Source organism: Phalaenopsis equestris, unplaced genomic scaffold (assembly GCF_001263595.1).
Source record: "Phalaenopsis equestris unplaced genomic scaffold, ASM126359v1 Scaffold208084, whole genome shotgun sequence".
NCBI classification, from domain to species: Eukaryota; Viridiplantae; Streptophyta; class Magnoliopsida; order Asparagales; family Orchidaceae; genus Phalaenopsis; species Phalaenopsis equestris.
Window position 1 is genome coordinate 113,390 of NW_018227366.1, and position 26,129 is coordinate 139,518.

The window sequence follows — 26,129 nt, forward strand, 5'->3', positions numbered from 1 at the left end:
TTGTTATTTGATGGGCCTAGGAGAAAAGATCTCTTTAGTTATGCTAGGTAGTCTATTTGTTCTAGTTTGGGTTGAGTTTAGTTCTATACTTTATTTTTGTTGAATATAAATCTGACGGTGTCGCCGTCGTCCAAATCCACCCAACGATCTCACCGCCGATTAGAGGCTTACTCCTCCTTGCTATCCCACTACGATCCGGCTTCTCATTTTGACATGGCTCCCGTCGTTCCGAGGTCCGGCGACGCAGTCTTCGCGAACGTTGAGCGCGTTGTAAGTAACAATTGAAACGAAACCCTAATCTCCTTCGCCACCACTTACCCGGTCTCCCATTCTTCCTTTATTTTTACGCGTGCTAAAATTTATTTTCTGCAGAATGCGGAACTTTTCACTCTCACGTACGGGGCCATCGTTCGGCAACTGCTCACGGATCTGGAGGAAGTGGAGGAGGTTAACAAGCAGCTCGATCAGATGTAAATGTCGATCTCATTTTTCAAATTGAAGTATTTTCTTTTCTCCAATTCTTATGCATTCTTGTTAGAGAGGGTAATTCGAATGCGTATCCCCCTGCTTCTCACATAGTTGTGGGTAGATTAATATTTGCGCAATGATTTGCTCTTAGATGAGGAGAACCCTTTTTGGGACTGGTATCGCGTTTTGAGATCTGAATCTCTTTGCTGCTTGCTTTCCATGTTTATATTTGTGTATCTTAGCTAAGTTTATATCCTATACAGCACGTTTTAAGTGATGTTTCGAATTCTAAAAACATTTACTACTACTTAGAATTCTAACTTTGGTAGTGTTAGTAGATTTTTTCAATGGAGAAGTAGATTTTACTTGCTAATAAGAATGTATCATCGTTTGGATTGGGTATTCTCTAAAATTCACAGTGAGTGCGTCTTGTACATGATCCACCTGAATAAAGTATACTTAGCAGTTATGAATAGATTAATGCTTCTCCAATGGCATTTAACCTGCTTATCTCGTAATCTGATAGTTTTGTTCATTGACCATTCTATGTATAATACCTTGGTTAACCAAGGGTTTATGTGCAATCTTGGTTGATAATTAGCATTGTTAGTTAACCTAGGTTTTATGTTCATTTTTGTGCAATCAAAGGATGCTTATTTGAAAACTGTATGTACGAGGAAATTCTCTAAATACATAACTCTTTAATTGAACATTTTTGGTATTAGGAAGTACCACTTAAATTTATTAGAAGGCTCTAATTAGGAGTGAGTATGATGAACCATTAAGTAAAACTATGGTATAAAGCCCTACAAAAGATACAATATGATTTGTATGACTCAACTAAAATAAGCATATATCTGTAGAGAGGAGTATTTGATCCACCAAATAAACTACAAATGAATAAGAACATTTTTCGACCTTTCCTAAAGCCTAAGAACATCCAACTTTCAAGAAAAAAAGCTGCATACAACCTTACAACAAAGTGATTGCATTCAAAAGAAAGATATAGTTCTTCCAATGCAAAAACATTGATTGATTTCTACTATCTAGCTTCCAAGCACTTACTAAGGAAATATCCAAGAGAGATCCAAACTTATGATATCTCAAACCTAATAAGCTTTTGCATGTTACTCATTGTCGAAAGCTCTTGCTTAGTATATTTTATTAACCTGATTTATGGGAGATATCCTTGTACACTTTAGCTGCATGCAAACCAAGAACATTCAATTTCCTTCTCATGTGATATCAACTATTTGATCTCATTGTCAAATTGAGAGTTTTTTATTAATCCAAAATTTTGGAAACTGATTTTATTGCATAGTTGTAGCAAGCCTTATCTCACCGCTTATTTCAACAACTCATCCAACTCTCAACTCTTGATCTCTCAGCTGCTGAGCCCTCTTCCAATTCTTGCTGATCCAACCGTGAGCATTCATTCCAAGACCCCATCATTTGAAGAAAACACAAACTCTTCTCCCTGCTTTTACTCATTTTTGATTGATCTAATATATCTCTACAAAGGACTATTGCAAGAACCAATGAAGAATTCATTCTAATTCTAGTCGAGGCATATGCTCATCAAGAAATGAAGAAGGTCCTCATACTCGAGGGGAATGACACTGAGTGGCTAGTCATGATCTAGGTAAAGTGTGGTCGAGTCATTTAAGTTCAAGTTGTGGGTCAATTTATTAGTAAGGGCATTTTCATTCATTTACTTGCATTTGATTTAAGGTTTGAGTTTTGTTAGAAAGAGATGGCCTTGTGTTTTATTAGGGGATTTTGGAATGAGGCAGAAATATGTGAGAGCTTTAGGCTCCCTAGGTTTCTTGATGAGAATCTGTCTACATCCACGACGTTGGGTAGTGTCAACTGTATCCCTTCATGATTAATACAAATGATACCTCTTGAAGAAAAAAAAATTATTGGAGGAGATTTAAATGGACATGTCAGTAGAGTGGTAGAAGATTTCAGAAATATTTATAGTGACTACAATTTTGGAGTGACTAATGAAGAAGGTAGAGCTATTTTTTATTTTGCTTTAGCGTATGATTTTCTAATTACTAATACTTCATTCAAGAAAAGAGATGAACATTTTATTACTTATAAAAATGGATCTAATAAAACATAAATTGATTATTTTCTTATGAGAAAAAGAGATATTTATTTTACAACTCTTAATCTTAAAATCTATACCCAATATTGTTTATTAGTTATAGATTTTAAGATTAAGAGTTGTAAAATAAAGAATACCAGGACTCATCATCATAGAATTAAATGGGAACCCTAAAGACAAATAAATTTATTTTTATGAGTAAAATTCAAGATTTTGAAATTTGGGATGTTAATGATGAAGCAAATGCTATGTGTGATAAAGTAGTAAATACTATTAAATAAGTAACAAAAGATGTACTTAGAGAATCAAAAGAAAAAGTTTCTATAAATAAAAATAGTTGGTGGTCAAATAATAATGTGCAAGAAAAGATAAAATATAAGAAGTTACATTATAAAAATTGGTTTAATTGTAAAGTTTAGAGAACTGGGAAAAATATCAAATGACCCGCAGGGAGTCTAAAAGAACAATTTGTGATGCTAAAAATTCTGCTTTTAATGTTCTTTATAATAGTTTAGATACTAACGATGGTGAAAAATATATGTATAAACTAGCCAAACAAAGAGAAAAAAAACTGAAAATTTAACTTAAGTGCATTAAAGATGAAAATCAAAAAGTGCTTTTCTTAGAAAAAGATATTCAACATAGGTGGGTGAGTTATTTTGATAAAATTTTTAATGAAGTTTCTGAAAATACGGTCGATCTTAGTGATTTTAATATCGTTAATAATAATAAAACATTTCATTTTTATGGTTGTATTATTGAAGAAGAAGTTGATGAGGCTTTAAAGAAAACTAAGGGTGGAAAGTCTGTAGGACCTGATGATATTCCAATTGAAGTATGAAAATATTTAGGATATTTTGGAGTTTCGTGGCTTACTAAACTCTTTAATATTATTTTAAAACTGAAAATATATCTGAGGAGTGGAGCAAGGGTATTTTGGTCTCCATTTTTAAGAGTAAAGGGGATGCACAAGAGTGTGCAAATTATAGAGGAATTAAGTTGATAAGTCATACTTTAAAATTGTGGGAGAGGGTAATTGGATATAGGTTAAGACGTATTACAAAGATTTCTCATAATCAATTTGGATTTATGCCGCTATGGAAGCAATACATTTATTAAGAGGTTTGATGGAGAAGTTCAGAGATAATAATGAGAATCTACATTTGATTTTTATTGATTTAAAAAAAGCTTACGATAAGGTTCCAAGAGATATCCTTTGGAGAGTTTTTGAGAATAAATGTTTTGATATGACTTATATTCAAGTCATTAAAGATATGTATACTAGAGCTGTTATTTGTGTTCGAATTGAAGGAGGATTGACCAAATATTTTTCTATTTCTGTTGGATTACATCAGAGATTGACTTTAAGCCGTATCTTTTTTGCTTTAGTTATGGACGATCTTACTGGACATTTACAAGAGGATGTACCTTGGTGTATGCTTTTTGCTTATGATATCCTTCTCGTGGATAGGACGAGAGAAAAAATGCAAGAAAATCATGAATTATGTAGGACTACATTTGAGTTTAAAGGCCTTCATTTGAGTAGAACTAAAATTGAATACATAGAATGTAATTTTAGTAGTAGTAGCTCTACTGACACAAGTGTAACTTTGGGTGATCAAATTATTAAAAGGTGTGAAAGATTTAGATATCTCGGGTTTGTTGTTCAAAGCGATGGTGATATAGATGGGGATGTTAATGGTAGAATTCAAGTTGGTTGGTTGAAGTGGAGGAATGCTTTGAGCAAGAAAGTACCGTTGACTGAAAGGAAAATTTTATAAGATGGTGGTAAGACCTGCAATGCTTTATGGTGCTGAATGTTGAACTTTAAAAGAGAATCATAATACTAAGTTAAGTGTTGTCGGGATGAGAATGATTAGGTGGTTGATTGGCTTTATACTTAGAGACAAAATGCGAAATGAATATATCCGTGATAGGGTTGGTGTAGCTCCAGTGACGGACAAAATTATAGAGAGTCGTCTTAGATAGTTTGGTCACATTAAACGTCGACCATTTGATGATCCTATTAGGAGAGCAGAAGTTTTAGATTCGACTTAGGTTAATAAAAGCAAATTAGGAAAACTTGGGCTTATTGTATAAAAAATGATCTTAATTTATTAGAACTAAATGAAAATATGACATTAAATATGACACAATGGAGAAAAAATTCATGTGGCCGACCCCACGTAGTGGGATTTAGGCTTTGTGTTGCTGCCTTATTTATGTAGATGTTATTCTAATATTTAATCAAACTATTACCCAACATTTAAAACATTTAACCTTATTTTCACAAAAAAGCCCAAAAACATTGAATAACCTTAAGCAAAAAGAAAGTTATCTTAGTGACTAATACTATTGAATTCTTATGAGTTATTATAGATAAAAATGCAATTGAATTACAAGAACTTGTTTTAACAAAAAAATTGATTATTTTAAACAAATTACTAATGAAAAAGATCTGCAACACTTTTTTAGGATGTATCTATTTTGCTGAGCTATTTATATAAAATCTTGATGAATTAGGTGTCCCTTTACAAAAAAATTTACGAAAAAATATATCTTGTTTTTTTGGATGAAAAAGATCAAAAAATTTTACAACAGATTAAAGATTTATGTAAAAATTTTCCAAAATTACATTTACTTATACCTGGTCACTATTTTAATTATAGAAATTGACAGTTTGGAATTAGCTTGGGGACCAATCTTAAAAGCTCGGCGTAATGATACTGAACTTTTGTGTAGATACAACTCAGGTACATATACAACTACTGAACAAAAGTCTCATATTAATGAAAACGAGTTATTGACAATAAAAAGGCAATTAAGAAATTTGAAATATTATTGCATGAAATATTTTTAATTAGAGCAGATAATAAGACTGTCATTTCATTTATTAAAGGAAAAATAATAGGCTCTTTGCTTAACAAAAGATTAATAAGATGACAAAATTGTTTTTTACTTTTGACATAGATTATATAGAAAGAAATAAAAATGCTCTTCTGATATTTTGACGCGTGAATTATGCATGAAATAAATATAGATAATGAAAGATTGAAAATTTGTGATATAGCCAGCAAGACCGATGATAAGTCTAATCTAGACTTAAACAATTGCTTAGAAATTCTTGAATTATAAATTTGAAAATTAGAATGTGAGATTGTATATGACAATAACATTCCAAAAGAATTATTGAAAGTAAAAAAATTATCTGACTGGAAAAATTCAAGATGATAATTTATCTTCAATATCTGAATTGCAAAAATTACGAGATTTTGTAAATCTCAAAATTACAAAAAGTATATCCAGAGATATTTGATGAAGTGCAACAATTATCCCCTTTATGAGGAGATAATTAATTCTCAAATTTGTTTTCATATGGTTGTAAAATTCTAAGTTGTATACATATACAAGAACAAAGATTCCAAAATTACTTCTGAATTTTATAAATGCGGCTTAATACACGTGATTTAATTAGAATATGGCAATCTCCTAACGGAATCACCCAAATTATTTGCTGATGCCGTGGAAGCATTCCAACTGGTTGTCAAATATTGGATTATTTATATGAAAATACATCAAAGTTATCCCGAATCAAGAGAATGAATTATCTCATTCATACATATTGGAATTAGTAGCGAGTCTTATACTCCAAAATACAAACCTATGGAAATATTATCTCAAAAATATAATATTGAGGATTTATATTAAATTTGGGTTGAAATTAAAAAACTAAATCCAACTAACATCTGAGTCTATCATTGTTCAGAACAATTATTCATATACAACCATTACAAACAACCGACGCATAAAATATATGAAATAATGTACAAGAAATGGGTCTGCATTCTTAGCAAAATATGTTGTAGCGGCCAACAATGAAGTCAAAGAATTATTCTGTCAAAAATTACAAAAAGAAAAAATACATAAATGTATGTATTGCCAGAAAAGAGATACGCTACAAGAAATACGAGAAGAAATCAACGCCAATAATGAAAGCTAGCTGTAAAACAAAGAATTATCTCCACTAGTCCAATTATTGAAAATATTCTTTCATGATCAATTATTCTCTATTAGTCCCACTTATTAAAAATTGTGTCAAAACTTTACTTAAAGGAATCAACTTTATGATAAAGCTTATCAGAAAGGAATCTTTCCAGTTCATTTGGTATAATTATTAAAATTATACTGCAAATAATGGAAGAAGTTGTCAGCCTTGATTAATGATGCTTTTTCGGCCTATTTAATGCTTTATTCTCTGGAGAAGGAGGCAGAGTCAAATAAACAAGTTTTCTTCTTTTTCTTATTTACTTCACCTCTTGTATTCTAGTTATGTATGTCTGCAGTGCAGCTAAATAAAAACTTCTTGACTTGTGTCTATAAGTATATTGTGAAGTATGTAAGGTTAACATATTTTGATCAATATGTGATCGATGAGATCCGATGTCTAATAAGATCGTACATCTTTTTTTTGGTTTGATATGATATCCAATTACCAATAATTTATTATTATTATTGTATTCTCGTATACTCAGAGAGGCTTTAAGAAAGATAGATCGACTTGTTTTGAAGTCTAGAGATTGTCGTGGTTGTATGCAACTAAATTATAATATTTCGTGAAGTAAGTCGTGGATGTCGTTGGCTTCCATAATTCTTTCTTCATCAAAATCAAGAAGAATATTAGATGGAGGAGTATATTCTAATTCACTAATTTTATCAGGTTGAATAGTTTGAACAATATGGAAAGAGGATCTAAATTAATTGGGTCAGTATGTGGTTTAAATGCTAATGTATTGTATTGATTGCTATATGCATAGGCAGTCTGATTAGTAATGTTATAAACAACACTGTCGTCCCGTAGCTTTACTCTATTTAATTTATGTTTAAGTGTAAGAGATCGGTCTAAGTGGCGATCATTAATGTTTATTGATAAGTTTGGGTGTAAATTAAACATTAAAGTCTGATAACATAGGGTTCATTGTATAACTCCTAGTAAAACATCTTCTTTAGATTGTATAATTCTATCATCGTATATCCAGATAGTAATAGGACTATTAATTCCTTTACGGAAGTATGCTTTAATTAAAATTTGAGTTCCTCTAAAGAATATATGTTTATATTTTTTACGGTTCTTCACTCTTTCTAAATCTTATCTGTTGGTAATACAAAGGTATTCGAGTTCGTCCTAATGTATTTATTATGTCAATGGACTGTTCTCCTTGATGAATACTATAATGTATGTTTCTTTTCCAAATGAAAATAGACATATCATAACAGTCTTTTGTTTCTAGAGTTAATTTTTGTTTCTTATTTTATTACAAGTTTCTTCGGATAATGTAACATATCTTTCATATCAAATAGAGTTGTCATTAATTATATCTGATTTAGAGTTTACTTCCATTAATCAGAATACAAATATTATTTTATTTCATTTTCTGAATAATTATCCTTCTATAGATACTTCGACCCCCTTCAAACAATTTGTCTTTAGAAAAATTTATTCAATCTATCTAATGCAAGTCACAATAATAGTTTTTATGCACATTACCTACCACAAAGTATAAAATGAATCCCTACTCCAAGATCGAATTAATCAGGATCAAATGTCAAAAATCATATATCTGAACCCATTAGTGGACTCGATATCTTTTTAATATTGACTGCTTCAAAAATATCAATGAAATAATATATAAATGGGTAATAGAAAATAGTTTAGCTATATATAATTATAATTTAAAAGGCGAAAATGCCTAAAGATTTTTGAAAAATACATTAACTGGAATTGCGAAGAAAGAGTTTCATGGATTAAATGATCGTCAAAAACAAAATATTAGAGATACTTGTTTAGGAGAAAGAATTATTAGTACACCTTACAAATGATGAAGTATTTATGGTGATTTTATAAAAAGTGAAATTTTAGGATATAAAATTAAATATACTACCGAAGCATAAAAACAAAAATATCAGCATATCTTACTAAACAAAAAAGGATTTTTTTCAATGGATGAAAACTTTTTGGATTTTGGGATACCAATGATCGAAGGATTGATTTCCAACATTTATTTTAATAGATGACATTTGTTATTTCTTGTTTAGCAAGATCTGATTGATATTTTTGTTTTTCAACTTCGGTAGTATATTTAATGTTATATCATAAGAATTAATTTTTTATAAAATCTCCATAAATACTTGGTCATTTGCCAGGTGTACTAATAATTCTTTCTCCTAAACAGGTTTCTCTAATACTTTGTTTTTAACTATCTTTTAATCCAAGAAACCATATCTTCGCAATTTCGATTAGTGTATGCTCCAAAAATTTATAGGCTTCTTCGCCTTTTTAATTAAATATATTTATAGCTAATATATTTTCTATTACCAATTTATCTATTATTTCATTGATATTTTTGAAGCAAATAATATTTAAAATTATTATGTGTCCACTAATGGGTTCAACTATATAATTTTGGATCTTTGATCCTGATTGATTTGATCTTGGAGTAGAGATTCATTTTATACTTGTTGGTATGTAATGTGCATAAGAACTATTATTATGGCTTCTACTTGCTTCATTAGAATTAGATTCAATAGGGTTTCCTAAAGACAAATTGTTTGAAGGGTCCGGGGAGTATCTACAGAAAAATATTTAATGGGACTATTCATGATTTGGTGTTTGTTAGAACATTAATTAAATCTTTTATTTTATTTTTAGTGGGTGAGGGTTCTTCTGCTGAAATGATTTCATTAATATGAATAGCTCCTTGTATATTTCTTTGGGAATTATGTTTATTTTGATTCGTCTATCCGAGAATATCAAGACTGGAGGAGAATTTTTCTAGATTACATCATTCAACAAGAATAGTTGTTGCTATGTTGCTATTTAGTATTTGTTGATTTTTAATTAGTCTTATTCCTAATTCGTGTATATCAGTGTTGCCTTTTGTGTATGCTATTTTTTTATATCAAGATTCGATTATATTTTTAAAGAGTTTAATGTTTTCTAACTGATTTTGGTTTAATTACATAGATTAACTCGTTGGTCGTTAAGTATAGCTTCAAAGTATAAACTTAACTCTAGTTGTTTTAAGATCATGTAGTTGAGTATGATCCATTCATTTGAATTTCTGAAAGAAGTTTTAATATGAAAAATTTGTTCTTTTGGAAAGACTTCGAATTGTTTATTCTTTATATTTATCTATAATAATTCACAAATTCTATTAAATTCTTATTCTAGATAAAATTTATTCAACGCAAATTTATCAGATATATCAGTAAATTTATCCGTTTTAAGTTCTTTTAAAAGTAAGCATCTTTTTAATTCTTTTTTTTCTTTTAATTGGATTTCATAAGAAGAGCAAAAATATTCATAAGACCAAGAAGGTATGCAAAAGCAATTGTTATGCTTTAAACATTTGTATGCTTCAGTCTTCTGATCATCAAGCTCGGATACCATTTTTTGTCTTCAATGTCTCGGTTTTTTTATTAGATAATTTTATTTTTCTATTTGATCTTCTAAGAAATGTTCATATATTATCTTCTATTTTTTTGATATCTCGGTTTGTTTATTGTAGTATCTTGTTTTGTATTCTAGTTTTTCTATATCTCTAATATTATTTCTGACTTTTGTTTTTATATTTTTTATTTCTACTTCTAATTTATTTATATTATTTTCCATTCTATTCTATCTTCTCTATGTTATGAATTACTCGGGTTAATCATGCTTCCAATTGAGAGTTTATCTTAATATTATTTTACGTTGGTTCTTCTTATTCTAGGGTTTTATCTTAACATCTCCGGTTCATATTATACTTTTCTTCGTGATTTTCTAGAGAAAATTAGGGCTCAACAAGATTATCTAGTTTCTTAACTGACCACGACCATATATAATCACTTAAGAGATGCAAAACACAGTTTTATTTCGTATCCTACACTAAACGTAGCTAGTAGATGTAGAAACAAAATAACATAGTGTTATTATAAACAACAAATAAAAACATGTTAACCTTACATACTTTATAATATACATAAAACATATGAGTCGAGAAGTCTTTATTTAGCCACATTGACAGACACACATAATTAGATTACAAGAAGAGAAGTGAAGAAAAAGAAAAGGCCGGAAAGGGCATCATTATTCGTCATGACTAATGACTTCCATTATTCGCAACATAACTTTATTATTTGTAACGAGTGAGCTAAAAAATTTTTTTCTGATAAGCTGTCATAAAGTTGATTCCCTTAAGATAAGCTTTGACATAAAGTTTTTAATAAGTGGGCCTGATAGAGAATAATTTATCGGGAAAAAATATTTTCAATAATTTGATTGGTGGAGATAATTCTTTGCTTTACAGCTAGCTTTTATTATTTATGGCGTCGAGTTTTTCTCGTATCCCTTGTAGCGTATCTCTCTTCTGGCAATATATACATGTATTTATTTTTTCTTTTTGTAATTTTTGACAGAATAATTCTTTGACTTTCTTGCTAGCTGCTACAACATTTTTGCTAAGCATAAAAACCCATTTATTGTACATTACTTCATGTTTTTTGTGCGTCGGTTGTTTGCAATGACCGTATATGAATAATTGTTCTGAACAAATGATAGACCCAGATGTTGGTTGGATTTAATTTTTTAATTTCAACCCAAATTTAGTATAAATCATTAGTCTTACATTTTTCAGATAATACTTCCATAGATTTTTATTTTGGAGTATAAAACTTTCTACTATTTATAATATGTATGAATAAAATAATTCTTTCTCTTGGTTCAGGATAAATTTGATATAATTTATATAAATATTTCAATACTTGCCAACTAAGTGAAATGTTTTCACGGTATCACTATCTTGTTTTGGTAATTCTCTTAGAAGATTTTTATTTTGTAAATAAATCATGCGTATTAAGCCACATTTATATAATTCAAAAGTAATTTTGGAATCTGTGTTCTCGTATATGTATACAACCTGAAATTTTCATACCGTATGAAAATAAATTTGAGAATTAATTCTCTCCTCATAGCCGGATAATTGTTGCAATTCATCAGATATCTCTGTAATACTCTTTGTAGAGTTAACTAATGTACAAATATCTTTGTAATACTCTTAGTAGAGTTAGCTAATGTACAAATATCTTAGTATATGAAGATATTTTATTGAAGAAGTGAGTGCTTCTTTTGTAGTTCTGACATCTGTAAAATCTTGTAATTCAGTACTTGAAGGGGCAGTTTTTGTAATTTTGAGATTTGCAAAATCTCGCATTTTTCGTAATACAGTTATTGAAGGTAATTCATCATCCTAAATTTCTCTATTCAAATAATTTTTTAACTTTCAATAATTTCTTTAGAATGTTATTGTCGTAAAAAATCTTACATTCTAATTTTTAAATTTGTAATTCAAGAATTTCTAAGTAATTGTTCAACTCTGGATTTGACTTATTATCGGTCTTTCCAACTTTATCACAAATTTTCAATCTTTCATTATCTGTATTTATTTCTTGCATAATTCAAGTGTCAGAACATCAACAAGAGCATTTTTTTTTCTTTCGATATATTCTATATCAAAAGTGTAGCAAAAAACCAACTTTTTTATCTTATTAATCTTTTATTAGGCAAAGAATCTACTATTTTTCTTTTAATAAATAAAATAACAGTCTTATTATCTGTTTTAATTAAAAATGTTTCATTCATGAATATTTCAAATTTCTTAATTGCCTTTTTTATTGCTAATAACTTTTTTTATTAATATGATAGTTTTGTTCGTTAGTTGTATGTTAAACTCTTTTTCAATTTGAAGGAGATTTAAATGAACATATCGGTAGAGTGGTAGAAGATTTCAGAAATACTCGTGATTACTACAGTTTTGGAGTGACTAATGAAGAGGGTAGAACAATATTAGATTTTGCTTTAGCGTATGATTTTGTTATTACTAATACTTTATTCAAGAAAAGAGATGAGTATTTTATTACTCATAAGAATGGATCCAATAAAACACAAATTGATTATTTTCTTATGAGAAGAAGAGATCGCCAAGATTGTAAATATTGCAAGGTCATTCTATGCGAGGATTTAAGTACCCAACATCGATTGTTAGTTATAGATTTTAAGATGAAGAGTTGTAAAATAAAGAATACTAGGATTCATCATCGTAAAATTAGATGGAAGAGCCTAATAAATAAATAAAATTAATTTTATGAGTAAAATTCAAGATTTCAAAATTTTGAATGTTCATGAAGAAGCGAATGTTATGTGAGATAAAGTAATAAATACTGTTAAACAAATAGCAAAAAATGTACTCGGAGAATCAAAAGAAAAAAATTTCTATAAATAAAAATAATTGGCGGTGTAATAATAAAATGCAAGAAAAGATAAATATAAGGATATGTTATAAAAATTGGTTTAAATGTAAAGCTTAGAAAACTGAGAAAAATATCAAACGACCCGCAGAAAGTTTAAAATAACAGCCTATGATGCTAAAAATTTTGTTTTTAGTGATTTTTATAACGGATTAGATACTAAGGAGGTTGAAAAATATGTATTTACTAGCCAAACAAAGAGAAAATAAAAGTAAAGATCTAACTCAAGTAAAGTGTATTAAAGGTGAATATCAAAAAACGCTTTTCTTAGAAAAAGATGTTCAACATAGATGAGTGAGTTATTTTGATAAATTCTTTAATGAAGTTTATGAAAATATGATCGATCTTAGTGATCTTAATATTGTTAATATTAATAAAACGTTTCATTTTTACCGTTGCATTAGTAAGAAGAAGTTGAGGCTTTAAAGAATACTAATGGTGGAAAGTCTGCAGGACCTCATCATATCCAAATTGAAATGTGGAAATTTTTAGTAGATTTCAGAGTTTCATGGCTTAGTAAACTCTTTAATATTATTTTAAAAACTAAAAAGATGTTTAGGGAGTGGAAGAAGAGTATTTGGGTCCCCATTTTTAAGAATAAAGCAATGCACAAGAGTGTGCAAATTATAGAGGAATTAAGTTGATGTGTCATACTTTAAAATTATGGGAGAGGGTAATTGAACAAAGGTTAAAACGTCTTACAAAGATTTCTCATAATCAATTTGGAGTTAAGCCGGGCAAGTCTACTATGAAAACTATACATTTATTGAGAGGTTTGATGGAGAAGTTCAGAGATAATAAGGGGGATCTACATTTGATTTTTATTAATTTAGAAAAAGTTTGCGATAAGGTTCCAAGGGATATTCTTTGGAGAGTTCTTGAGAAGAAAGGTGTTGATATGACTTATATTCAAGTCATTAAAGATATGTATATTAGAGCTATTACTTGTGTTTGAACTGAAGGAGGATTGATCAATTATTTTCCTATTTTTGTTGGATTACTTTAGGGATCGACTTTAAGCCCACATCTTTTTGCTTTGGTTTTGGATGGTCTTACTGGACATTTACAGAAGGCTGTACCTTGGTGTATGCTTTTTTTCTTATGATATCCTTCTTGTGGATAAAACAAGAGAAATAGCCTAAGAGAAACTTGAATTATGGATGTCTACATTGGAATCTAAAGTCCTTCATTTGAGTACAACTAAAACCGAATACATGAAATGTAATTTTAGTAGTAGTAGCTTTAGTGACAGAATTGTACTTTGCGTGGTCAAGTTATTAAAGTATGTGAATGATTTAGATATCTCGGGTCTGTTGTTCAAAGCGATGGTGATATAGATGAAGATGTTAATAGTAGAATTAAAGTTGGTTGGTTGAAGTGGAGGAATGCTTCGGGCCTTTTTTGTGATAAAAAAGTATCTCTTAGACTGAATGGAAAATTTTATAAGATGGTGGTGGGACCTGCAATGCTCTATGGCGCTGAATGTTGGCCTTTAAAAGAGAAGCATAATACTAAGTTTAGTGCTGCCGAGATGAGAATGATTAGGTGGATGAGTGGCTTTACACTTAGAGACAAAATGTGAAATGAGTATCTTCATGATAGTGTTGGTACAGCTCCAGTGACAGACAAAATTAGAGAGAGTCGTCTTAGATGGTTTGGTTACATTAAACTTCGACCATTTAGGAAAGTAGATGTTTTATATTCGACTTATGGTAAGAAATGCAGAGGAAGAGCTAAGAAGATTTGGGCTTATTGTATAAAAAATGATCTTAATTTATTAGAACTAAATGAAAATATGACACTAATAGGACGCAATGGAGAAAAAGAGTTCATGTAGCTGACCCCACGTAGTGGGATTAATTCTTTGTTATTGTTGTTATTGTGGTCGCTAGTTGTTTATGTTTTGAGTTGTATCTGCACAAAAGTTCAGTCTCATTACGTCGAACTCTTAAGATTACTCCTCAAGCTAATTCAGAACTGTCAGTTTCTATAATTAAATAGTCACCAAGTATAGGTAAATGTAATTTTGGAGTATTTTTACAAAAGTTTTTAATTTGCTGTAAAATTTTTTAATCTTTTTCATTCTTGGACCAAGCTATATTTTTTCGTAACTTCTTTTGTAAAGGGGCTCTTAATTCAACAAGATTTTTGATAAACGCCTCAACATAATTGATTCATCCTGAAAAGCGTTGTAGATCTTTTTGATAGGTTCAGAATTAGATATTTTCTAAAAGTTTTCTTATCCTTTTATATTATTGCAAGACCACTGTGCTTATGTTAGTTTGCCTGGTCATTCTCTATTGTTTTTAGAGAAAATTTTGTTGAGTAGCTTTACTAAAGGTTATTTTGCATGCATTGGCCAAATCACTGGCTTTTGGGTCAGCTCATGCCATTTTAGGGCAACTATTGCAGATTTGATATTTGGCTTGAAAGCCCTCTTAATTAGGGTTGTTGCGATAGTTGAGTTTTGAGAAGTTCGAATCCTTTCAGGAACAACCTTAGTATCTACAACAATTGTTTTGGAAACTTGGTTGTCAACATATTGGTTCACTCAGAATGATCACGTTAGGCTCCTTTTAATTGGAAGATGTCCACTAGTGGCCGATTTTAACGGCTTGTTTTGTCAGAGCTCTCTTGGTGCAGCTTCAATTACCTAGGTGTTCGTGATAAATCTTACCACTTTAGGGATGATATCGTATCTATGGGTAGTCCAATGGCATCAACATTGATGATAGCATGTGGGAGCTATACAATTGAACTTCTTAAGCTTCACAGTTATAACATTATGTCCAGATGTCATTGCTTTTTAGATTTTGATGGTATCTATGAAAAGACAAAAAACAAGAAGTCAGCGTTAGTTGATTTGAAATACTGAACTCCAAATTTTTGTGGTGAAGTGATGGAACTTATGTTGTAAATAGATTTCTCGTTAAATGGTGGCACAGTTTGTACTTTGATGCATCCTACTGAAGGTCACATGACTATTTATGTTGAGTAACTTAAATTATATAATGACCACTAATACTATGAATCGACTTTCACAATATTCAAAGTTTCATTGAGCATTGGCAATTGGAGTCTTAAACAACCCACCCAAAGAAGGAGAGAGCAGTCTCCTCAATGGAGCGGTCAAAAATCTATTCTGTGGGAGAAAATACGTTTTTCTTGTGCCTCCTCAAAATAATGAGAGACTTGGTCACTGTTCTGCTTCTTATATATTGATTTGGTTAAACTAGATTTCTTTTGTCTTGAATTAGGGCTTTTTTGATTATAAGGGTGGGTTCAAGTCTCATGGTTTATGAGCTTGCACGATCATGAGAGAGCATTCTAGATTAAGGTGGGTGCTTAGGTTAATATAGGTTCAGATTGAGTGCTAATGTTTGAATTTAATTTGGTGTGGCATAGTTAGAGGAATGGTGACAAATTATATTGAGGTAGTATGATATCGTTATCTTGGCTGTACTACTGATCCCAACTATGAATATGAGAGGGCTTTATGTTCTAATAAATACAGAGCTTGACTAGCAACTATTTTTTGCCACAACTTAGGGATATTGAGCACATGTTGGTGGAGGTGTCTTGAAGTAGTAGTTTTGTGATTGATATTAATTCTTACCTTTCACAAAAGTTTTGTCATCTCAATTTTATTAAATGTTTCTAAGTCATGTCCATGGCTGATTATGAATTGAAGGTTAATATAAATGGCTAATAAGGGGTTTAAACCTTTGAGATGTGTCTTCATCATTTGTTATTTATTAGTTTTAATTTGACTCAAAAAAGCATATCTAAGATATATGTTGGATTTCGGTTGATTTAATTTTGGATTAATAGGCTTATTAGCATGAGAGCTGGATTGAATTTTGAACTTTTGGTTATTTGAGGTGTCTATTAGGATGGGAACTTGTTAAATAATTTGGAGTTGGGGCTTAAAACCTTTGGAAGTTCAATAAATTGATTGGATTCATATATTTATTACAAACTTGTGCCAAAGTTAAATCTTAATGTTGGGGAAGATCCAAATTCTAAGCTTGTTTTGATGATATTGTTGGCATCATGCCAACCTAATTGAGTAGAACGGTGTTTGCATCCATAAAATACTTGTAGGTGAGACTTATATCCTAATTGAAAACTTGGAAGCTTGGTTTCGGTGTCATAGGCATTTTAATTTTGTATGGGCCTTGGTGTTAGTTGGTGACTGTCCGACCCGCAATTACGCAATTATTTAAGTTCAGAAATATGACTAATAGCTTAACCCAATTTATATTCAGCGGCTATTGTGCAAAATTAAATTATATATAAATATGATAAAAATGATTTACACACTATGAGTACTACGCAAGTATACGCATTGTTTCAAGTAATATATGATTTTCTTTAAAAACTCCAGCATTGATCTCACGAAGATAGACAAAACTTTTATAAAATTGACTTTAATAAAGTTTTCTTTTTAATTGTAGTAAACTTATATTTTAAATAATTGCAAGTTTTTGTGTGGTATCTAATCCTATAGAATTAAAAGAAATGCTAAGAATGCTTAGCAAATGGAAAATGTAAATGTAAGACAATTCAAAAAGGTTTTAAAATGTAAAGTTACCACTAATCTAAACTAACAATATATGAAAGGTTCAAATTTGTATAAAACATCCTTCCTCTTGCAATGAATTTAGAATTAGTGTAGGAAAAATAATTTTAAATATAATTAAGGTTTTGTGCCAAATAAGAGTAATTATATTCTTTATCGTCTCGAGTGCATAAAAAAAATTGGATAATCCAGAGTTTGATCCCTAAACCCGCGGTTAGGTTGAAAAAATACTAGCTCTTACTTTAGAGTTCCCAATTTCCCTCACCTGAGGGTTAACATCTCGCTTTAGTTTCTGAATATCTGGACCAAATTGGGGGTTTTAGTCTGTCACTATAAAATTTCTAATTTTACTCCTATCGAAACTTATTTTCTTATTTACCTGCACTTAACCTCAGGGACTACATTCTCATCCATGAGGCTAAATGTGATTCTTACTATGTGGGAACATAGCCCATTTTGGGTCATAATGTTTTACAACAAATTTTAACAAACCAATTGGCTAGATCAATAAGTAAATTAAGCATATAGTCTGAATCATCACAATCTATGAAATTTTAAAAGAACTTCTACTAAACTACACTCCTATACATAATTATTTCTCATTGCAAGGATATAGATAAAATGAACTACTCTGATCTCATGAGAAAGAAATAACACATGGATTTATATATAAATAAAAACTTACAAGACAAGACTAAGTAAAAATAAATAAAGTACACAACTTATCTTTGAACTCCTTCTCAAGCAATCCTTCTAATTCATTTAAATCACTTAGTCTTATTACAATTCCACTCCAAACCTACTTTGAATTGTAGTGAAGAAAATATCTCTCACTTCTTCTCTTCTCCTCCAAGTCCAAGCAGGCCTCCAAGACTTTCTCCTCTATAGGAAGAATCCACTTCTCTACAAAAGACTCCCTTCTCCTCCGAAAATCTCTCCATTGAATCTCCAGAAGTCTCTTTAAATAGTGCTCTCAAAGTCCCCAAGAGTTTCTTAAAGTTCCTCTTCAAAATTCTTTCACATTCAATGAATCTTCTAGATAACCGCCTTTGGCGCCTAGGCGCTTGATCCTGACACATAGGCACCAAGCTCTCTGTTGTCTGGTGCCTATGCGCTAGATCAACATTGACCTTTTTGCTTCATTTGACTCCAATTTGCTCCATTTAGTGTACCTACAACTAAAAATATTAAAAATTTCTTTCATTAAAGTGCAATATCATTAAAAATAGTTATTAATTGTGCAAATAAAAGTAACATATTTTAGGTATGTTATAATCACTCAAACTTAATTGCTACTTATCCTTAAGTAACTTATCTCTTTTGACAAATAAATTATTTTAGTATGTGGTAATGGGTTTCTTGAAATACCTCTATAGTTTTGTCCTATAATCGTGGTAGTCATGACCTTAAGAAAATCTTAGTTATTTAGGTAAGAATATTTTGTAATCAAGTCTAGAAATTCTAATTTTTTTATTCATTTCAAAAATTAATTGTAATTTGAGAAACATAGAAGTTTCAAAAAAATAACAGATAGGATTTAAGAGAACTATGCTAGTAAAGGTAATTAATACTGTAAGAAAATAAAAGCTCAGAACTGTAATAAAGTCGCTTTCTTTAAAATGATTAAAGTGAAACTAATTTTTAATTAGACACCTCCTCAAGCTTCTCCTTTGTTTCCTATATACTTTTTTTTCTTTTTTTCTCTTTTCTTTTTATTCTTTCCTTTTCTTTTTTACTTTAAGGATTATTTTCAATCATTTCTTTTCTTTCTCAGTGAGGATTACTATATCTTGATCAACTTTTAATGATTTTGAATTTCACTATCATCCTCTTAAAGTTAAAAACTCATAACATTTTTTTTCCGTATAATTTGTATCAGTTTTAAAAAATAATTTCTTATAGAGTCTCAATTCTTTATAGTATAGATCTAAGATCCTCAGTATTTTAAAAATACAATTTCTTTTTTACTTTAAATAATAAAATCATATCTCTATTCTTATTTATTTAATATCGTAATTCGTAGAACTAATCTTTATTATTAAAAATTTACTTAAGTCTACCACATCTATAGAATAAAAAAAAAGTTCTCTAAAAATAACACTACATACCCCATATTAATTTTAAAATGATATTTTCTTTGAATATAGATTCTAAGGACAAATAAAATTATATTTTTCAAAAGTTTTTCTCCCTCCCCCAAACTTAATTTTTTCTTAATATGTTAAAACATTTATAACAGAAAATATAGAAGCATGAAGAAAATTTTAAAAATGATTTTTATAAAAAGGGTTTAACATGAAAGTATGTACGTATTAGAAGCAGGTATACAACAACAGTAGAGTTTAATTAACATGAATATAACAAGAAGAAATTGCTAAGTATATGAGTTTTTAAATTTTTTGTTTTTAAATTTTTTTAATAGTTCCCTCAAACTCAGAATCGTAAGGTACTAAACCTTTAGATCCTACACTACGTATACAATTTTAAAGGTAAATAATAAAACAAGTAAAACACAGTAAAACAATAAATATTTCTTTTTTTAATATTTTTAAATACACACACAAGCACTTATATATAAATGATACTACAATTTTTCTATATTATTTCTACAATTTAAAATAAAGATTTTTTTATGTCAAAAAGGTTTCGTTGCTATCCCAGGCAATGACGCAAAAAGCCGCAATTACACAATTATTTAATTTCAGAAATATGGCCAAAAGTTTGATTCAATTTATATTCAGCATTTATTATACAAAATTAAATATTATATAAAGATGATAAAAATGGTTTACACACTAGTGCAATTACGCAAATATACGTATCGTCTTAAGTAATATATGATTTTTCATTAAAAACCCTAGTATTAATCTCACGAAGATAAACAAAACTTTTATAAAATTAACTTTAATAAAACCTTCTTTTAATTTTAGTAAACTTATATAGGAAATAATTGTAAGTTTTTTGTATTATCTAATTCTATAAAATTAAAAGGAATGCTATGTAAGAAAATGTAAAATGTAAATACAGGACAATCTAAAAAGGTTTTAAAATGTAAAGTTACCACTACTCTAAAATAATATATGAAGAGTTCAAACTTCTATAAAACATCCTTCCCCTTGAAATGAGTTTATAATTAGTGTAGGAAAATAATTTTAAATATAATTAAGGTATTGTGTCAAATAGAAACAATTCTATTCTTTACCCTCTCTCGAGTGCATAAAGAACATTCACTAATTTAGAGTTTGGTCCCTAAATTCGTGGTTAGGCTGGAAAGATACTAGCTCTCAGTCTAGAGTTCCCACTTCTCCACACCTCATGGCTAACATCTTGCTTCAGTTTCTAAACATCTTGACCAAATTGGGTGGTTTTAGTCTGTCATCCTAAAGTCTCCAATTTTATGCCCATCAAAACTTATTTACTTATTTATTTTCACTTAATTTTAGGGACTACATTCTCATACATGAGGCTAAATGTGATTCTTATTATGTTGGAACATAACCCATTTCGGGTCACTATGTTTTACAATAAATTTTAACAAATCAATTAACTAGATCGATAAGTAAATTAAGCATAGAGTTTAAATCATCATAATTTATGAAATTTTAAAAGCACTTTTACAAAACTATATTCCTACACATTTTTTTTCATTGTAGCGAGAAATACAAAGGAAACTATTCAGATCTTATGAAGAACACATAGATTTATATATAAATAAAAGTTTACAAGAGAAGACTAAGTAAAAATAAACAAAGTTCACAACTTATTTTTGAACTCCTTCTCAAGCAATCTTTCTAGTTTCCTTGAATCACTTACTCTTCTTACAATTCCACTTCAAACTTACTTAGAATTGTAGTGAAAAAGATATCTCTCACTTCTCCTCTTCTCCTCAAGTCCAAGGAAACCTCCAAGACTTTCTCCTCTCTAGGAATAATCCACTTCTCTACGAAAGCTCTCTTTTCCTCCAACAAAAGTCTCTCTTTTGAATCTCGAGAAGTCTCTTTAAATAGAGCTACCAAAATCCCCAGGAGTTTCCTCAAGCACCTCTTCAAAATTTGTCTACATTCAATGGATTTTCTAGATAACCGGCGCCAGGCTCTCTGTTGTTTGGAGCCTAAGTGTCAGATCAACATTGACCTTTTTGTTTCATTTGACTCCGGTTTGCTCCATTTTCATTCCATTTGCTCCATTTAGTGTACCTACAACTAAAAAGATAAAAAATATCTTTCATTAAAACGCAATATCATTAAAAATAAATGTGCAAATAAAAGTAATATATTTTAGGCATGTCAGGGACTTGCATCCATTAGGAGGCCCAACTATAAAACATGCAACTTGTAGGGTACGAAAAGCATAAAAATTGAACCTGCAACTTTTATTTATGGAGAAGGCTCATAAGGTGGGACTTACAAGCTCTCATAAGAGACTTACAACTTTGTTGTATTGTGTGAATTAACACACATATCATGGTGACAATTCACCAGACCCTTCTATCAATTGGGAATGAGAAATTAGATATTTTCTTATTTGTTAAGCAAATAGATTGACCCAATCTGCATATGAATGAAAGAGTGGTCATTTTGGCAATTTGGTTCTTTAGAGGGTAGTTTGGTGGTTTGTACTCTTGGGATGGCATCATATTCCCTCTTGGATTTCACAAAGATTTGTTAGAATTCTTTGGCTGAGTTTAGGATAAGTGTGCCAATGTTGGTTCCACATTAAAATTAAACGCAAATTTTGGATTTGGGTTAATCCATGCAAGATTCAAATTGGTTCGTTCGGATTTAGATCAGCTCGAAAATAATGACAATCTATTTGATTCTAATTTTTTTATTAGAAAAACTACGTGATTTACATTTTCTTTTTGGAGGAGTTGTGTCAAAATTGGGTAATCTTGACCATCTTAGATCGGGTTTACATGAACCTAACATGATTAAAGTCCTTATCATGTTGGGCTCAAGTTAATGGATAGTTAAGTTTGGGTCTCTTCCTCCTGTCCCTTTTAAAAATATTACTGGTTTGTATTGATTATATTAAGGTTAAGTCACTTTTGAGCCGGACCTAACTATGCTTATTAACTTAAAATGCACCCCATCTTAGGACCATATCAAGACTATCGTGCAATGGCAAACCTTTTTGGTGCATCGACACAATTATTGCTGCACTAGTAAATAAAGATACTTGCGAGAGTTATTTATGGATGCTAGGGGAGCTTTATTTTTTAATTATCTTTGTAAAATTTTCCATGCATAGGCACACCTTTCTAGGTAAATTTCAAAGTTCATGGAACAGTGACATGATTTTTAAGGTAGCATGAACGTGTTGACTCAATGCTAAATATATTTTGAAGTGTCCCTCTAGAAGATAAATATTGTAGTTTTAACGGCCTAGGATTTTCAATTCATTTTTAACGATTTATATTAATATTATGTGTTGACTCCTATTTTTCTTGCATTTTAACTATTAGGAAAGTTGATCTCAAAATAATATCTTTGCAATTTTCATATGACTAATGGTTGCTGCACAGAGTTTCATGATTTTTCTGTAATTATTGCATTTTTCCAGCATTTGAATTAATTTTTGTGTGGATTTTTCTTGTATAAATCAGCCTAGGATATTTTTATAATTAAGGATATGTTACCAAAGGTTCGTTGGAGTTTTTTATATGACTGTAGAATCTTTCTTATAATTTTTTGTAAGCTACATGTTTGTGTCTTATGTGTGAGAACAAGTTGCTGTGGGTGGCTGACTTGTTTATTTATTTATTTGCATTTATGATCACCTATACTTGGATGCTACAAAAGACTATTGATTGGGATTGCTTGACTAACAGCAAGATTGTATATAGCTTTGCATGTTGCTTTTATACTTCTTTTTTTATTTTTTGCATTTATGATCACCTACTCTTGGATGCTAAAAGATTATTCAATGGGATTGTTTGACTCACAGTAAGATTGTATATAGCTTTGCATTTTGCTTTTTTAAAGATTTTTTACCTGAGAAATAATGACAACTCTGTCTTCTATATCCTCTTGTAAATGTTTATATTTTGGTCACATTTTTACTTTTAATTTATATGATTCTATTCTTTAAAGTGTGTTTTTGTGATAATTGTTTCATATTTTGTAGGGGCTATAACATTGGAGTCCGTTTGATTGATGAGTTTCTAGCCAAGTCAAATACTTCCAGATGTGTAGACTTCAGGGAAACTGCAGAAGTGATTGCAAAGGTGCTTTCAAGTAGATTTCTTTATTTGCACTTAAACAATTGGAAATCTTATGATTTTTGATGCTCAATTTTTTTTTGAGAAAAAAATCAAGAGTATTTTCTTACCTCTAAACTGATTAATTTGATTATTCATTAATCTTATAAATGTCTCATGTAAAGATTGGAGATTTCAAAACTATGGCAATTTGAATTATATAAGTTTTCATACTTTATGCAGTGATTTGTATAATAGGCAAGGCAATAAAGAAACGATGAAAAACAGCCTTGCATGCTAGCGCACTACGAGTGCGCCCCGGAATGGGGCGTAATGCCTTCCTCCCCAAGCCCACGAGTGGGGCGTAAATTGCACGAGGCTTTCGCCCGGGAAGAACAGGAGCGGAATACGGGCCTCATGGGGCGTACGACCTGCCTCTTATTTGAATAAAAAGGGTAAAAAATCCCTAATTATAAATACCTATCCGATTCGAGCCGCACGTAGTCCATCCTCGCAGGCACTCAGCTTTTTCCATTGCACGCAGAGTTCGAACTCGACTTCGAAGGTTTCCTCCTTTGACTTCTCCTCCTTCTCCTCCTCCTTTTTCTTCTTCTTCTTCCTTAGACTTCTCCTTCCTTTCTCTCCTCCACACAGTAACTGTGCACAAAGCTACGGTTTATTCACGTACTCGTATTGTTTGCATCGTCTTCATCCCATGCATCGTCTTCATCCCACACACAGGCGATCTTCATTTCGCACACAGGCTTAGATCAGACTTGTCTGCGTTGTCTTCTCCCACACTCACATCGCGTCCTCTCCCGCATCTGTATGCTCTCCCGCAACGGCGCAATCAGTGAGGTTTGTGTTTTTCATGCTTTTATGAGATTTTGTGGTTATTGTAGTGTAGAAACATTGAAATTATGATTTGACTCTTTAATTTATCATTTGACTATTGTAGCCAGTGATGTTTGCATTTTTTATAGTTGCTGTAGCGTCACAAATTTGATGTTGTTACGTTTTTTATGCTTCTACTAGTTTTCAATTTATCATTTTACTATAGCTACAGTGGGGTTACTGCCGTTCATGTTAAAGATTTGCTAGAGATTACTCTAACTACAATACAACGCAATTTTTTTTCTCATGCTTATAGTTAACTACGATTTTTTTTTTCATGTTTGCAATTTGCTAGAGGTGAATTTGATGTGATTTTCTTCGAACGAAAGGTCTTCATAAAAGGCTGAAAGGGAGTTCGACGAAATAGCTGTTGATCTTCTTTGCGGGTGACCCATAATCGGTTGAGGGAATTGATCATATGGCTGTTGTCGGTTCAGGTGTGTAGTTTTCCTTAGCTCGGATATACTTTTTTTATACTCTTAAAGAACACTACAAACCTGAACCGCAACAACCATATGATCAATTCCCTCAACCGATTATGGGTCACTCACAAAGAATATCAACGGTCGCTTCGTGGAACTCCCTTTTAGCCTTTTATGAGGAGCTCTTGTTTGAAGAAAGATTAGTCATCTGATTACAATGCGCCCATCAACCCCCTCCCCCCTCTCCCCTGAGAAACCGCAAAAGTGATTGCAAAGGTGCTTTCAAGTAGATTTTTTTATTTGCACTTAAACAATTGGAAATCTTATGATTTTTAATGCTCAATTTTTTTTTTGAAAAAAAAAAATCAATAGTATTTTCTTACCTCTAAACTGATTAATTTGAGTATTCCTTAACCTTATAATAATCTCATGTAAAGATTGGAGATTTCAAAACTATGGCAATTTGAATTATATATGTTTTCACACTTTATGTAGTGATTTGTATAATAGGCAAGGCAATAAAGAATTGAGGAAAAACAACCTTGCATGCTAGCCCACTACGAGCGCGCCCCGGAATGGGGCATAATCCCTTCCTCACCAAGCCCACGAGTGGCGCGTAAATTGATAACGCTTATAAAACCAACATAGTAGAATATTATGCCATTTCAGCTATCTTCAACTGGGTTGACCTGACGCTATAGTACGAGGAGACAAGTTTCGATGGATGAGGTCGAAGCTCCCCCAACCCCAGGAGACTGTCGCGGGGCAGGAAGTAGAAGCTCTTGCTATTGAAGCGTGATGCGGTTCCCGCGACCAAGCAACTTCCGCTTTCGTTCCTGGACCAAATCGATCCAAGTTTTTTTTATTTCTATGGAGTCGGTTAGTTCTCTTAGGCCACTCCTAGTTATACTCTATATTTGCTTTTCTAATGTTTTATGGTCAATTTTTTTTTGTTTGTTAGGACAGCCGCCAACGTTCTTTTGCTCCCATCTATGGTTGTATCCGTGTGTCGAGTGGTGCTCTGATTGTATCTTCTTCTTAGATGGTTATTATCCTCTACTTCTCCTTCTGCCGCAACCTTTCCTTTGCTGCCTTCATCGCCGTTCCTGC

General features: G+C 30.9%; 1 protein-coding gene across 1 annotated transcript in view; it reads left to right on the plus strand.

The window, feature by feature from the left end:
* Window positions 1-26,129, plus strand: part of LOC110036544 (trafficking protein particle complex subunit 3) — a 27,993-nt gene continuing 1,864 nt past the window's right edge. The window contains exons 1-3 of the mRNA XM_020741017.1: window positions 1-270; window positions 373-470; window positions 23,631-23,730. Of these exons, the coding sequence (XP_020596676.1) occupies window positions 214-270; window positions 373-470; window positions 23,631-23,730 (255 nt within the window). The 5' untranslated portion in view covers window positions 1-213. The remainder of the gene's footprint in view (window positions 271-372; window positions 471-23,630; window positions 23,731-26,129) is intronic.